Source organism: Schistocerca piceifrons, chromosome 1, assembly GCF_021461385.2.
Source record: "Schistocerca piceifrons isolate TAMUIC-IGC-003096 chromosome 1, iqSchPice1.1, whole genome shotgun sequence".
NCBI lineage: Eukaryota > Metazoa > Arthropoda > Insecta > Orthoptera > Acrididae > Schistocerca > Schistocerca piceifrons.
The window spans coordinates 379,333,603-379,350,729 of record NC_060138.1 but is presented as its reverse complement, the minus strand read 5'-3'; the positions used below and the strand labels follow the sequence as shown (position 1 = coordinate 379,350,729).

Below are 17,127 nucleotides of genomic sequence, written 5' to 3'. Positions count from 1 at the left end.
AGGAAGGGAAGTGGAGGTCCCCCTGAATAGAACCCTGCCTAGTTACCCTCTATGGTACACTAACCAACTTTGGAATCAATAAAAACTTGACTCACTATAGCTAAGACAGAATTAAAGAATCAGAAAGAGTTGAGTAGTTCTTCTCTGCCGGCCGGGATGGCCGAGCGGTTCTAGGCGCTTCAGTCCGGAACCGCGCTGCTGCTGCGGTCGCAGGTTCGAATCATGCCTCGGGCACGGATGTGTGTGACGTCCTTAGGTTAGGTAGGCTTGAGTAGTTCTAAGTTCTAGGGGACTGATGACCTCAGCAGTTAATTCCCATAGTGCTCAGAGCCATTGGAACCATTTTAGTTCTTCTCTACTGTTACCCAGGGAGAAACGCACCTGTTGTAAATAGCCATGTAAATGCTTGAGAAACTGGACTCCTTTAGAGGTTACACTGATACGCTTTTCCGCGGCTTTCCTTAACGATTTCTCTGGAATGGCGAGTGGATACTCAGTAGGTCAACGTCCAAAATCTCTCCTATACTGTCGAAATGAGCCACTACTCCTTCTGTAATCACTTCGTTTTCGACAGAAGATTATAGCTTAAAGCCCCGTTGAAAGTGTGGTTTCATCTTGGATTTCTCCAGAAGCGTTTCAGCGACGGAGAAAGTAAGACACGACAGCAGACAGCGATCTGAGCCTTGCTCCCGTCGAATACTATCTCCGTGTCTTAACCACAGTGACACCTCTTCGCCGGCCGGGGTGGCCGAGCGGTTCTAGGCGCTACAGACTGGAAACGAGCGACCACTACGGTCGCAGGTACGAATCCTGCCTCGGGCATGGATGTGTGTGATGTCCTTAGGTTAGTTAGGTTTAAGTAGTTCTAAGTTCTAGGGGACTGATGACCTCAGAAGTTAAGTCCCATAGTGCTCCGAGCCATTTGAACCATTTTGACACCTCTTCGCGCCTCGAGGCTGGTGGAACGTCGAACAGGAAACAGAGGCCGTATTACAAGCAATTCTGCACCATCTCATCTATAAGCGACGACCTACATTCGTTCCGAAACGTAGCTACTTCTTTCTGTCTAAAGGGACGCGCCGGGTGCTGAACCACGGTACCTGGCGGCCGGGGGCTGCTACGCGCCTTGCAGACCGGAGGCTAGGAAAGTAGCGACGGTGGGAGGCGGAGAGTGCGCCCCTCGCCTCGTGGCGCGGCTTCCATTGTCGACACACAAAGCCGATGACGTGCTACGGCCAGGGGGACCGAGTAGGTCTTTGTCGATTCGCGTTTTCTCCCGCGCGCCCATAATGACACACGCCAACCAAAACCTTTACACTGCAGCAGCCAACCACTCCGCCGCGCGCGCCGCCTCCGTTCCTTCGCATCAAGCCTTCTTCTTCTCCTTTCCTTCCGACTTGTTAAGCAGCTGTGCGTCAGAGTGACAGAAGAAACCCGTGCGTGTTCACTCGCGCCCGCTTGCAGGTCTTTCTCTGCGCTCGTGTTAACTACACTGGCTCGTGCAGCGCAGTCTTTCCGCGGCAATTGTCTGAGACCAGCTCCAATTTAGTCGCAGAAAATGATAAGAGATGAATGTTTGATTGCTCCTACGTCGTTGACTGAGTTCGCTAAACATCTCAACATTTAACGCTGCTTAGGGATTAATGTGTGATGATGTTGATAGCACTGCTCGCAATACGCTCATCCAAGTGGCCCAAGAGAAATCCCTCTTCGCTGTTCCACTGCTCTTCAGCGTTGTATTGAACCACAGTCGTGAACATGTCCGTCAGTGTTGCTTGTAGCAGTTAGTCTACTGATCGTAAACGATTACGGTGAGAATGCATCATCTTGCCGGCCGCTGTGGCCGAGCGGTTCTAGGCGCTTCAGTCTGGAACCGCGCTACAACTACGGTCGCAGGTTCGAATCTTGCCTCGGGCATGGATGTGTGTGATGTTCTTAGGTTAGTTAGATTTAGGTAGTTGTAAGTTATAGGGGACTGATGACCTCAGATGTTAAGTCCCATAGCGCACAGAGCCATTTGAACCATTTTTTTGAGCATCAACATCTTTGCTGCACATCGATTTCTCCACATCTCAAATTTACATCTGTCCCCTGGAACAACAAAGTCAAGGAAACAGAAAACGGAGGAATGGTACAGTTTCAAGTGTCGTCGACATTGGGCTAGTAAGATGAAGCGAAGTAGAGTTGGAGGCATCTGGTATGTGTGGCGAGAAGTTGTGTATGGCAACAGCCGAAAATCTAAATTATGATTACACACTACTATTTGAATTTCATTCCTCTCAAATGAACCCAGTGTCTCAACCAGTTCACCAAAACTACAGATAACAAAAGTGTGACCTTGCCATACATATAAACAGACACTCACTCACACACACTTTACCACCCCCCCCCCCCCCCCCTCACACACACACTTTTAATTTTTGGTCTGAGATAACGGACATATTTTTCTCAAAAGCAAAACTGAAATAGCTCCAAATACACTGGTTCCAACCTTTATTATCATGTTATTACCAAAACTGGGTGTGCCCTCGTAAATATTCCCATTCGGGAACCCCTTTTCCTCAACCCAAACTTGCTGTTATTTGGCTGAGAAAAATGAAAGGAAACAGTACCCCTGCGGAATTAAAATTGCAAAAAATAGCTTCATAATAAATACTGTTCTGCTGCTACAGCAATAGGTAACGGGCGTTATAAGAAAGTGGCCACTGTAGACCATTTGAGTAATAGGTAGAATTCGCTCGCATTCTCAGAGTTGAAAGACGATACACAATTAGTACCATGTGCACCTGTGATGACATTATATGCGAAAGTATCCTGAGAAGATACGTACAAAGCCTAGAAAGTGAGTCACATACGGACAGTCTCTTTGTTTATCTGAGCTAAAGGAAGGAACCACTTATTAGTTCTATATTTACAGCTTCATCTGTATTTTAAAGATCCTAGGAGTTTCATTTTAAAGGATAATTATTTGATTCTATTCGCAAACCACTGGAAAAATGACTAAATGAACAGCTTACTACGTGTTCTGTCTGATGTAATCTTACTTTCTAGAGATCCGTAAACAGCACTTGACATTTCTGTTAAGAATCTTTTAACATGTCATCTTTATCGTTCATCAATAGTCCGTCAGACCGATTTTTCTAGACTTCTGTGAAACTTGCATAATATCTGGGAGCCGGTGGTCACCTTTACTGCCCTTGTTTAAATGGCAACATCACTCTCTAGTTGCATGTCACGTTCGTATCTCCTGAACTACTTTATATATTGCTCTCATTACTGCGAAGCAAGCGTTCTTTTGCACTTATATCACCGTACTCTAGCAGGGCAGGGAGCGATGCGTTAGACCCCGATTGCCAGGTATGTTCTAGCAGTGTGTGTCATTCCCCTTTTGCCATGACATTTGCTTCGCCCTATCGACAGGGGGGGGGGTTTACTTTTGCGACAGACGCGCACTGGAAACCACACCGCAGTTAAATTGAGTCTTGATTGCTATTACTGGTTGCGCAGAAACGGTAATATCGCTTTTCCACTTTACGTCATGGTACCATCAAAGAGATTTCCTGTCTAATTGGAGATATGCAAATGTTAACCCTGGGACCGCCGCCGTATTACGATACGTGCAGTCTATTGGTCGTGGCCGAAGAGATGTTTGGTCGTTTCGCCGAAATTGGTAATTCATCAATTACGATATTCAGTTTCTCCTGCGTTGGCCACAATTAGCTGATAGTGGAGGGAAATGCAGAATGACGTAGCGTTTGTTGCGAATTTAGAATGGCATAAAGAGTCAGTTGTTGAAATGGAACGTCGTTGAGAAGTCCAGTGACGGTACGTCGCTCGGTTTGTATTTACTTTGTGTACAACAAATGAAATCTGAGTGTATGAATCTGGTTTCTTTGCTAGACCTGTATTCTGTTCCTAGTATAAAACTGCCTCGGTCTTGTTCTGACGTCGACGCTAAATTCTACATTATCTCATTACTCGCTCTTTCCATGACAGAAGACAGTGCCACTATCTCACTTGTTTGCGTGTTTCTGTAAGAGAAAGGGAGTTGTATCGTTCTACTTAGTTGGCACTGACACAGCGTTGAAAGTAAAACTGCTCACCTTCGATATCGTGAGTCCATTCACTTCTACTGACAGCCTTAGCTTTGCGTGTATTGATTGAGGTAACCGTGCTCGAAATGGACGCAGTTACATGGGCATGATATTGGCAGTTGCAAGCTTTAAAAGACGTTGCGAAATATAATGCAATATACAGTATGAATTCTAAGTGGTATCAAAGTATTTGTACCATTTCACAGAGGAGAGTAGTAGGCCTACGAGATGTATTTATTTTTGCTACCGTTTCTGATGTTTAGAGTTAACAAATCCAGAAACAGTTCTGAAGCAGAGTGAGAGGATCCTGAAGTGTCGACGCCATTTCACCATGCAGTTGCACACTGAATAGTGCTGAAAATCAATACCATTTAAACTGAATTGCATGACTTTTAATTTAATGCTTGTTTCGCTATATTTTACCGAAATATTTCGGCACAGCTGGCGTCTATGCGCGATATTTTCATACGCAACCGTTACAGAGCTGCTGAAGTTTTTGTTGTTCTTCTTCTAGTTTGGACAGTACGTAGTCATCTGGTAGACGAACTATTGGAACCGCAGAACAACAGATATTTTAGGAGGTTTGTGACGGTTATACTTAAAACTATGTGTTCTATAAAAGCAATGGAGCACAAGATACAGAAGATCACCAGATGGCTTTCATTGCCTTTCGTGTGATTTTCATTACCGAAAACCCCTGTTACTTGAATTTTGTACTAGCGAGTGTGTGTTTCCACTGCCGTGAACATGTGGAAAGCAATTGCATTAATTTACGACTCCAATGTATTTTCTTCTCGCTGGAATCGTGATATTTCCACTACATACTCTAAAAGTGAACTTCTGACCAGAAAGGTAACCCTATCTGAACACAGTAGCTTGGTAATGGAAGGTTTCGTAACTATTTTGGTAAGTTATAGCACGTCCGTCGTGTTCATTTCTTGGGAAAAAAAGCAGTACGAATATTTGGGGTTAATGAGAACCACCACAGCTATACTGAAACACTTTGACTGTCTCATAACCGGTTTCGTTCATTACCGAGTTGTGCCAGTATCAATGTTTAGGCGGTATAGTTGCCTTGAGGCAAAACCTGGAAATGACGGTTAGAAAAATGGTTCAAATGGCTCTGAGCACTATGGGACTTAACTTCTGAGGTCATCAGTCCCCTAGAACTTAGAACTACTTAAACCTAACTAATCTAAGGACACACACACATCCATGCCCGAGGCAGGATTCGAACCTGCGACCGTAGCCGGTTCCAGACTGTAGCGCCTAGAACCGTTCGGTCGTCCCGGCCGGCAAACGACGGTTACAGAAACCGGCCGTGGCGCAATAAATGAATATCAACAGAGCAGTGGTGGTTCCAATTCATCATTATATTTGGTACCAATTAGCTGTTCAGCTCAAAATAGAGATTAAAAAGCAGTACATTAGTGTCGTGAAAGGTATCTGAAAAGGGATCGTTATATGGAAACGCTTCGTAACACTTTATTTTGGTAAATTATAGCAACTGCATTGTGCTCATTTGTTGGTAGAAACCAGTACAGTAGCAGTGCACGAGAGGGCACTGGCTGTAGAACTGACTTGAGGCAGAGCGCGCGGCGGCAGCAGTGGCGAGGGCGAGCGGCGGGTGTGCGCTGACGCCAGGTGTGCGGTGGCTTGTTGCAGACGCGGCGATGGGCAAGTGAGTCTGAGCGGCGCGCCGTCGGCCGGAGTACAGCAGCAGCAGCGGCAGAGGCACAGCCAGCACCAGGAGGGGAGTCGCCGAGGTGCCGAGGAGGGGAGGCGCGGAGCTCCACTGGCTGCGCCGGGGCCCCTACCACTCGCAGCGGACCCTCCGCCAATAACAGAGGCGCTTTCTTATGATGTCATCAGAAGAGGAGGCCGAATGCTTCGGGTTGTACGGAGATAAACTGCTGAAGAAGACAAAGCGCACGAGGCAGCGAGTGGACGCGGGCGAGCCCAGGAACAGCTACTCGTCCATACCGAACTTCAGTTCGCGACCGAGCTTCCTCAGCGGAGGACTTTACGGCGCCATTTTCAGCCAAAGCCAGCAACACTTCGGCCTGTTCGGGCCGGCGGCGTTCGCGCCCGCCAAGATGCTCAACGAGCTGCTCGGCAGGCAGGGAGTGAAGACAGACGGAGGCGGCGGGGGCGGCCAGGCGGGCGGCGGGGGCGTCGCCACCAGCGCCGGGCCCGACGTCATGATGGACAACAGCGCCGGCGGCGACTCCAAGGGCGCCTTCGACTGCCTCAACGCCACGTCGGTGATCCGACGCGGGCTCGACGGCGAGGACACGACGGGCGCGGGCAGTCCGCCGCCGGGCGACCTGGCCCACCACATGCTCAGGGACATCCTGCAGGGCCGCAAGAAGGACCTCCTCGGCCTCGACCTGCACGATCTGCGCGGTGACCCGGGCTCCCCGGACAATAACAACAGCATCACCAGCAACAACAACGACCTGTTGCTGCAGCTCAAGAACGGCGACGTCACGTCCGAGGGCATGGGCGACAAGGAAGTGGCCATGAACGGCAGTGACGGCGAGGTGCAGAGCGGCGAGGAGGAGTCGACGACGGCCGTCGAGGAGGCGCTCAACGAGGTCGCCGGCGCCGTCAGCAAGCAGATCTCCAAGGAGATCAAAAAGGAGATGGAGGAGGCGCTGAACGGCGGCGCGAGCTCCGACACGGAGCAGTCGCTCGCGTCTCCCGCCTCCGACTCTGGGAATCGAGTGAAGGACGAGACGGAGAGCGACGCGCAATCCGGCGACAAGGACGGCAAGGACAAGGACGTCCCGTCGCCGTCTTCGGGGCAACAGTCGCAACAGCAGCAGCACCAATCCACCAGCACGACGCCGAACAGCCAGCACAAGCCTTCGGAACATATGGCTGAGCTGAAGCGAGCGCGCGTGGAGAACATCGTGTCGTCGATGCGGTCGAGCCCTGTGCCGATCGCGGTGAACGGCTGTAAGAAGAGGAAGCTGTACCACCCTGTCCAACACGACAGCAGCAGCCAGCAGCAGCAGCAGCTTCACCTGTCTGCGGGGCTGGGACTCCTCATGGACGATGAAGACGACCTGTTAATCGAACCGCCAGAGGTGCGCCAGAAGCGAGTCGAAAAGAACGCCCTGAAGTCGCAGCTGCGGTCGATGCAGGAGCAACTGGCCGAGATGCAACAGAAATACGTTCAGCTGTGCACGAGGATGGAGCAGGAGTCGTCGGATTGTGCCGACATGGACGACGGAGGCAGCGACTTGGACGCGGACGCAACGAGCCCGACGCCGCCGCCACCCCCGCCTCCGCCACCTCCGCCCCCGCCGCCCCCACAGCAGCAGCAACTGCCGCAGGTGATGCCGCCGGTTCCCATGACTGCTGTGCCGCAGCAGCAACCTCCGCCCCCGGTCGCTATGCCGCAGCAGCCCCCGGCGATGCCTCCCGTCGGCGTGCCGGATAAGAACGTAACTCCCAAGCCGTGCTCTCCGGCGAACAGGTTGCCCGTTCCCAAAATGGGACAGCAACACCATATGATGCAGACGATGAACGGCGGCATGCCGATGATACACCACCAACAACAACAACCACAGCAACAGCCGCCGCAGCAGCAGCAACCGACGCCGCAGCAGCAGCAACAAATGCACGAGGGCCACCCTCAGATGGCGCAGCACCACCAACACCACCACCCCCTCAGCAACGCCGCTGCCATGTACCTGGGTGTCAGCCACAAGCTCTTCTTGGAGCAGGAGAGGATGGCCAAGGACGCAGCAGCGGCGGCTGCCGTGGCGGAACAGCAGCACCACCACCACCAACAACAACAGCAACAACTCGCCGCCCAGCAGCAACAGCAACAGCAACAACAGCAGCAGCAGCAGCTGGCTGCACAGCAGCACCATCAGCAGCAACAGCAACAAGCTGTCGCACAGCAGCAGCAGCAACAACAGCAGCAGCAACAGCAGCAGCAACAACAACAACAACAACAACAACAAGTTGTGCAGCAGCAGCAGCAAATGAAGAGCTCTGCTGTCTCGGCGGACTTTTCTGAACGCTTCACCATGTTCCGCAACAGCGTGGCCGCCGCCCCAGTTTCCGGCGCCGATCTCGAGGGCCTCGCAGACGTCCTCAAATCGGAGATCACCGCCTCGCTCTCGAGTCTCATCGACTCGATCGTGTCCCGGTTCGTGCAGCAGCGGCGTTTCAAGCAGTCGGAAGCAGCGGCTGTGGCCGCCGAGCAGCTGAATAAGGACCTCCTGCTGGCGTCGCAGCTTCTCGACAGGAAGAGCCCCAGGACTAAGGTCATCGACCGTGGAGGTAAGTGCTGAATAACTCCTGTACCTCTCATGTTGCCTACTCAGACTTCATCTGAAGCACGTAACTCGTTTAAAAACAGCTTTTTAGAGTGTGCACAAGTGATTCGGCTTAGCGAAAGGTGTGAGACGGTTTGTGATTGTTAAGCATACGCCACGGCATGACAGACACGGTGGCGCCCACCTGTTGACGCCCGCATGCTGCGACGACGCCTCGCGTAACTGGAGCAGCCGAACGCCATATCCCGGTGGACAGCTGTTGTGGGCGAAGCCCCGAGCCCACGTTCTCGCTCCTTCCGTCGCAACTGGTCGTGTTCATTTCCGCAAGCATTGCGTCTACTGTAGTGCTTTATATACCTGATATCGGGAATTCACATTACCCATAAAAAGTCTGTGGTCCCTAATACGGTTAAAAGTATCCTTTGCTAGATCCGTGTAACGCATACAATCACTTACATAAACAATGCAGATATCACCTCACGCTCTATGTTAGAAGATGAGTCTTCTACATTAAAAAGATATCGTATGTAATAATGTGTTAAATTTTCTAGATGAAAATGCCTAACAGTTACGTGAAATTTTTTAGATCACAGTCCGTAGCTGCAAGTGTGATATGATTCAAACAGTGCATTAACTAGAATGTACAGCTTTTATCCTTGCGCTTCTCCGAAAACGCGAAAGATTTTTGTACACCTGATAAACTGTCACAAATAAGCAGCACTTCAGTACTCAGAATGTTGCTACCTTTGATGTGCCCGTAATAGTTAACGGAATTTCTCTATAGTCTTTCCGCCAGAGTTAAGTTACTGCAACGAAATGATCCACTCGTTTCAAATAGATCCACATTTTAGCACTGTGCATCAGCCTGAATGTTCCTCTGTCGAAACACAACAACCGTTGACGCTCAGTATTTTCTAGTTCTTCACTATTTATTCTCATTCATTTTTCTTTCTTTTGCGCAGTGACATAATTGAAAGACTAGACCGCTGATTAATGAGTTATTCTTTGTTGTTTCAAACGCTCGGTTGTTCTTGTTACGATCTCGAATTGTACTATGTAAGAGCGAAAAGTGTTTCTGAAGAAGTGCATCGTAAAATTTAAAAAGGACACCTCGCTGTTTTAAACGCAGTTAAAAAGAAATTCTTGTTATTGCTTCGGATAAAATATTGCATATCTGACATAGAAGTTAGTGTTGGTCTTTAAATTTCCCAATTAAAAAGATTATTTGCTATTGATTTTTCCTACTACATACAATCTCCATCTGCGTCGTAAGAATTTGGTGTACGAAAGGGCTAGAATGAATTTTTTTTTGCTTAGCGACCATGTTCTTGTTTACAAAATATTACACAATATTTATATTTATGGACCGTAGTGAAGACAGCGCCATTTCAGCTATTATTGATAAAAAAAATTCGGACGCAGTTAATCCGTACAGAGCAGTCTTACGCACATTTCGCATTCCAATATTTCTGATGCAATAACTTCTCGGAGTGTCTTGCACTTGCATCCCAAATACAAAAACATATACAAAATAAGACAAGGAAAAATAAAAATATATTTAATGTGGAAATATGAAGTCAAGATGTTTCCCTCTCATTTCACAGGGACAGCCATTTAAGTACTCATTAAAAGCGCAACTTATACGTGCTCTGTGTACTTCTAGATTCTCGTCGTCGTAAAATACGTGCAGATGAAAGCATGGAAGGCGAAAAGCATTTCATTGTGCCTGAAGCTATTATTGTTTATGTAAAGTCAGATTGATGTTTTTGTGACAGCTATTTTTTTTACGATAACTTCCGACAAATTAAATTAGTTTGTCCAGGCTTTTCAGCACGAGACGTTACGGCACACTTTGGTATCCTCACTTCACATACTTTTGCATTGCCGTAATACTTAAGAATTTCATATCAATAGCGAACCTATCTTACGACGTTTTGCCAATGATAGTATATTTGGCACTTTCTGATTCCTGCGAAGTGTTCTGTTCCCACAGAAAATTAACAGTTCACGTTTCGAGCACTTTTGGTAAAGATCTACGTTTGACCGATGTGTCTGTTCACATACACACGCAAACTAGAGCAACAGGCACTCACCCCACTATAAGCTACCTGCAACAGGAGTATATTGCTTTAACACTGTGAGACTGTCAGACATCCAAAGTATTTTACACACAAATTGCTTGCAGTTTCACATGCTAATAATAATTTGGGCTTCTCGCACACGCGTAATGACTTTGACCGGTAATGGTAAGGGGTAATGTGTGTCATCATTTCAGATAAAGCAGAACTTGGTATCAATTTGAAGCCAACTTCTAGTCGCATCGAGTGTTCCAGAAATGCTAAAATGTTTGCCAGATACAGTCGACTCTAGATATATCACTGTTCGAGGCACCTAACAGAAAGTCTCAATAACTAAGAGTTCGATTTAACATAAGTTTGACTCATCAAATTGTAATCAGGAAAAAGTATAAATAAGAGTATAAGTTAAAAAATGGGAGACTACTGTAATTTGACAAACATACTTATTTCTGTACAAAGTGAAGCTGAGAGTAACAACTAGAACACACATAAAAAGAAAGTTGATTTTTTACATGTTTAGTTACTTTTTTATTTACTTTAATATTTCAGCCAAAAGACACAAAGTCCCTAGAATACATAAGAAACGTTCAGTTTTATTCATTTTTTATGAAGAATAATATTAAGACTCTCGTTTTCCCAAAAAAGCTCCTTAAAGCGAAATTATGTCTTTTTTCATAGTAAGTGAGTCACCTCTCGCTAGCGGCGAACCCTATAGCGCCCACATTAAAAGCGAATGACCTTAAACCTGTAACCTCTGTCCGCTTGCTCTCGACACTCACTAAACAACTTCAAAACGAAACTGGCTGTACAGTAATAAACGTACCTGAAACATGGCTAATGGTTTCTTATTAACATTGACATTATTCAACGGTGGGGCACGAACAGATCAAGATTAACAACGTAAAGCCATATTGACTTTTAATCGACCTTGACTAATTCAAAAATAAGAAAAGGTTTTTAAGAGACCACAATCAATCACAAAATTTGTTGACTACGTAAATCACTGAAGGAAGCAATATGTTTCTAGGCATAAAACTAAAGTCAGGCAATAATGGCAGCACAAAAAAATTAACAAAAGTAGTTGATTGTGATGTTGTGTTTAAAGTAACATTTGGTAATTTGTGAACAGTCGTTGACATCAAGGAAAAATCTTATGAGTTGTCAGGCCGCGATCGATATTCCGTCCCGTCCGTTGGGATCTTCTTCAGGAACTTGTGATGCCCACAGTCGACCGAGTTTTCAGCCAATCATGGACACCACAAGATCCTGACGAAGATACCATCAGAGGGGTAGAAACGTCGATCATGTAGAAGAAATAGGACGCAATCTAACAATCTAGAAGATATTATCTTTAACGACAACGACCACGAAAGTCTTACGTAGTGGGTAACATGTTCGAAGGAGCCATAGCAAAGGAGATAACTGAACAATCCACAGCAAGATATGGAGAAATATGATCAGAGTACGTCCCAAGACTGTACAAAAGAGCTTTAATATCTACGTGTACTTGTGTTAAAGGGTTTGATACTGGCATTCTAGCCTGAAGATGATTTTTATACCTCGAAACATGATGCTTCATTAAATAATTTAAGTGGTCAAAAAGTTTTCATATTGATTAGAGCTGTGTTCTAATGTAACGTTGTTACGAGTGGTGTTCAGCAACTGATGCAACACTTTTATTTCTGAGAGCAGGTTGATTTTATTCAGGATTCCCACACACCACGTTACTGCCCACTCTTTTGGCAACAGTACCCTATTTTTTAGCATAGTATTCGTTCCATGTGACGGATTTACGCGACCGTACTGGGAGGGCCTGTATGCTTGCATGGTACCACTCCACTAGCCGACGTCAGAGCCCACGTCTTACTGCATCAGTAACATCCCTATCATCCATGTGCTGCTTTTCGCGGACTGCATACTTCGTTGCGCCAAGGTGCGAGACCTGGACTGTAGAGTGGATGAGGAAGCAGAGGCTAATAAAATTTCGTGAGCTTTCCTAGTGTGCGCAGACTTGTGTGAGGCCTTGCGTTGCCATGGAGAATGAGTAGTTTGTTGGCATTTTTGTGGCGACGAACACTCTGGTCATTTATTTCTGAGGGTAGCCCAATACACAGCAGAGTTGACTACTGCACCACGAGGGACAACATCAAATATTAAAGCCCCTTCTGAGTCCCAGAAGAGCATCGCCATGACTCTGTCGACTGAGGACGCGGCTTTGAACTTCTTCTTCGGAGGAGAGGTGGTGTGGCGCCATCGCCTGTGACGATGATGGACAAAAAATTGTCATGATCAGCCTTGTAACGCGCAAGCAATTCTTCACACATGGTCCTTCGTTGCTTTTTATGATCTCCTGTTAGGCGGCTACGAACCCAGCAGCCACGCACCTTTGTGCATCCCAAATAGCGGACGAGTGCGTCAGCACTGCCAACAGAGATGTGCTGTTGTACAGCGAGGGGTTTGATTGTAATCCGTCGATTACTTCGAATGAGACTGTCCGCACGTTCCAACGTTGTAGGAGTCACAGGCTTGCGTGACCTTGTTACAGTGATGACAGACACCTCGCCCAGCGACTCACCGTGCTTTTGTTCACTGCCAGATCTCAGTAGACATTCTGCAAGCGCCTATGAATATCTGCGATGATCTGGTTTCCCACCGAAAGAAACTCCATGGCAGGTCCGTGCTTGGAAAGCATCTCCGTTACAGACGCCATATGGAGGCTACGTATGGCGCCGTCACCCATCGGAACTTCATGAAAATATAGGCGTTGAAACGGGAATATTCCACGATGTTCCAAAACAAGTTCCGCATTTCTTCAACCGAAACTGACTGACAAAAAAAATGTGTTGCATTACTAACTGAATCCCCTCGAATTTCCACCACTGTGTGTCGCTCATTTCCCGCTGTGGCGGAGCGGTTCTAGGTGCTTCAGTTCGGAACCGCAGTGCTGCTACGGTCGCAGGTTCGAATCCTGCCTCAGACATGGATGTGTGTGATGTCCTTAGGTTAGTCAGGTATAAGTAGTTCTAAGTCTAGGGGACTGATGACCTCAGATGTTAAGTCCCATAGTGCTTAGAGCGACTTTTTTTGTTTTTGCTCTTTTTTTGTCGTTCATTTCATGTGTACTAGGGGCAGTACAGGGTCTATATTTTGAAAGTTTCTTGCACTAAAGCTCATTGCCATTGTGCAGAGTAGTTTAGGTGGATAGCGCCGATAGCAGACTTCGTCACTAAGGCGACCAGACGTGTGCTGTGCTGCAGGTGGCGGCGGTGGTTCGGCGCCAGGCACGCCCCGCGTCAACGGCACGGCGTTCCCCAGCATGGCGATGACGCCGCAGTCGGCGGACGGCGGCTTGGCGGGCATGGCGCCGCAGCAGGTGGGGGCGGCGGGCGGCCAGCAGCAGGCGCCGTCGCACGTGCGGCCGTCGCCCACCGCCGCCATGTTCGCCACCCCCAAGGCGGCCGCGCCCTGGCTCGCCGGCCCGCCTCACGTCAACCCCTTCTGCGGGGGCGGAGGAGGCGGTGGCGGCGGCGGGGGCGGCGCCGGGGGCGGCGACTCGAGGGACGGAGTACCCGAACAGAACGAGGCGCTCAGCCTCGTGGTCGCGCCCAAGAAGAAGCGGCACAAGGTAAAGCACCGTCTCACCCCTCAATGGCAGATACTTTGGTTCTCTGTGAAACATTACGCCGAAGCCTGCCCCCTTACGGGGAGGCCTCGCCGGCCGGTGTGACAGTCGCCGCCTAATCTCCTTGACGTCAGACGTCGATGTTGCAGGTGACGGACACGCGGATCACGCCGCGCACCGTGAGTCGCATCCTGGCGCAGGACGGGCCGGACCCCAGCAAGTACGGCGGCATGATGGCGCCGGGCCCGGGAGCGGGCGCCGACTCGCCGCCGCCGCAGCCGCCGCAGCAGCCGCAGCAGGTAACCGCCGCACCCTCAGTCACCGCCTCCGCCTCCCGACTTCCTTTTCCTCTGTCTCGGAATACGCGTCACGCTTGAAGGATGGTGAGCGACGGATGATCTTTCCAGGTGGGAGGCGTTCCTCCGCAGGCAGTGTCGCAGCGGCCGTACCACCCCCCGCCCCCGCCACCCATCATGCCGGTCTCGCTACCGACCTCTGTGGCCATCCCCAACCCGTCACTGCACGAGTCGCAGGTCTTCTCCCCGTACTCACCCTTCTACGGCGGACAGCAGCAACAGCAACAGGTACTTGGAGCCTCCTTTTTTTCGCTAATAGACAATGTTCCGGTAGGCAATAATCTTATCTTCAAACATTGTAAACCAGGGTGGCTTTGTGCTGCGACTAAATAATTATGCGATAGGAGACAGAGCCATTCGCTGGGGAAGACACTAATCCTGTTACAGCTCGAACTCGAATGAGCTGGGGAAAAAGTTTCTTGAAAGCAGCAAAATGAAAGGGGTGAAATATTCTCTGAAAACCAAAAATGTCAGATTTATATTCAGAAAGCGAGAACTCGTTTGTACTCCTGACACCTGGGATCAGAAATTCTGCAAAATAAATTTTGTAATTATATCTGAACAACTCTTTAAAACCATTGAAAAGGAATTGTATTCTTTTTTGTCACTAATTTACCTTTTAGGTAGCTGGGCACTATGCCACCTAGTATTTAGCATTGGAAAACCCATAATAAAGAAGGTAACAAGTCATCCATTCCTATGAAGTGACTTCGTGTCAAGTTCGCCACTCTTTTTTGATCCAGAACTATACTCTGGGAAACAAATACTAAGTTTATGGAATAAGAAATATACCAAATTTCTACATCCATTCAGTCTCTGTCGAAATTTTTCTTAAAAAAGTTTCCTCATTAAAACCTTCAAAAACAGCACAAACTCGCCCTGGATTACGGTAGTCGGGAGAAATTAAAGACAGGCTAATGTGTAATCTATCTGCGTATGGTATCACTGGACATTGGTATGCAGGAGTATGTGATTCGCCCACTGCTCTCTCTGTCGTTAATGCTTGAAGTCAAACCATTTTATGAGATAAAACTACCATAACTTGTGAGTGAAGGGAAAAGTTTTGGTCTGTGTCCTATCCATGCGATGATCAAGATAGTTAATTCAGACATGTTACTCCCTTGTGGTTTAATGATCAGCCTGTCTGATATTTACAAGAGGGTCTGAATTTTAAGCCGGCCGGAGTGGCCGCGTGGTTCTAGGCGCTGCAGTCTGGAACCGCGAGACCGCTACGGTCGCAGGTTCGAATCCTGCCTCGGGCATGGATGTGTGTGATGTCCTTAGGTTAGTTAGGTTTAAGTAGTTCTAAGTTCCAGGGGACTGATGACCTCAGAAGTTGAGTCCCATAGTGCTCAGAGCCATTTGGACCATTTTTTTCTGAATTTTATTTCCAACACAACATAGGCCTTTCCCTTGGTTTGTCACATTTATTTTTCACCTTCTGGGACACTAGCTGCCACGTTACGAAATTTCCTTCAACAGTAATTGGTCCCACACAGCTGTCGATGACATTCACCTCTATGTTTGTATAAATAATACGACTTCTAGAATTGAAGTAACTATGATTACCAGTGATGGTTTGCTTCTCACAACATTTACTACTAAACAATTCAGAGCCCATGTTTACTATCTGATTTTTCCTTGTTTATGTCCACACTACCAGCTCCCGAAATATAGAAACAAAGAGTTTGAAGTAGATTTGTTTCACAGTATCGAAGATGAAGAAGTGCTCATAGTTATCGTCCAAGGGCTATTAGGAAAGTAAGGTCCGATCGGGAACGAAACGGAAACAACAGTGAAAATCTGAAGAAACTTTGCACAGGTATGTTGCGCAGTGTCTCTAGTTGCACATCGACCGCGTCACGTCGCTCTTTTTGGTTCTGAGCTCACAGTGAGCGCATAAAGATCCCTAAAAAATAGTCTCCCGCTAATTAGGCCGCCTGCCGTGAGATTTTGCTGGTTTCGTGCAGCCCACGTAACGTAACGGTCATGCACTTCCTTCTTCAGGACGATTCTCGGTATCATACTGCAGGGGCAACGAAGACGCTCCTGCAACGTTTTCGACGGGAAGTTTCTGATCGCCAACAATAGTGTCCGGACGTGCCACCGTCTGATTTTCATGTCTGCTCTCATGAACCGCCGACTGTGAGGACAAAATTTTGGCGGAGACAACGAGTTACAGACCAGCTTAGAGAACTGGCGGAAAGCGGAGGTGGCTGCTTTCCATGAGGAAACTGTTTTTAAGGTTGCACAACGTTACGACAGACTGGTTTCCATTTCACGACCGATCGGACCTGAGTAGCTCTAGTATGTATTTTAGAGCCCATTTTTACTACAATTTTTTTCCTTCGAATGCTGATTCTTGTCATATCCCTGAATACTGAGCATTTCTCGTGGTACACAATGTATAGTGCGAGGCCTGGTGGTTTTTCCTTTAGCCTTGTGTTTCAGATTTAAATAAGGTGAATACTGGCATGCAAGCAGTCTCTAGGCGGCGTCAGAATGAGACGATAACATCGCTTTGTGTGTATTTCATTTGTCATTTACACTACAGGCCATTAAAATTGCTACACCACGAAGATGATGTGCTACAGACGCAAAATTTAACCGACAGAAAGAAGATGCTGTGATATGCAAATGATTAGCTTTTCAGAGCATTCACACAAGGCTGGAGCGAGTGAC

The 17,127-nt window shown here is 47.8% G+C and overlaps 1 protein-coding gene across 1 annotated transcript in view; it reads left to right on the top strand.

The window, feature by feature from the left end:
- Nucleotides 1–5,837: 5,837 nt before the first annotated feature.
- The window catches only part of LOC124722887 (homeobox protein prospero-like), a 59,016-nt gene continuing 47,726 nt past the window's right edge, over nucleotides 5,838–17,127 (top strand). The window contains exons 1-4 of the mRNA XM_047248062.1: nucleotides 5,838–8,393; nucleotides 13,707–13,819; nucleotides 14,239–14,340; nucleotides 14,497–14,673. Coding sequence (XP_047104018.1) covers nucleotides 5,954–8,393; nucleotides 13,707–13,819; nucleotides 14,239–14,340; nucleotides 14,497–14,673 — 2,832 coding nt within the window. The 5' untranslated portion in view covers nucleotides 5,838–5,953. The remainder of the gene's footprint in view (nucleotides 8,394–13,706; nucleotides 13,820–14,238; nucleotides 14,341–14,496; nucleotides 14,674–17,127) is intronic.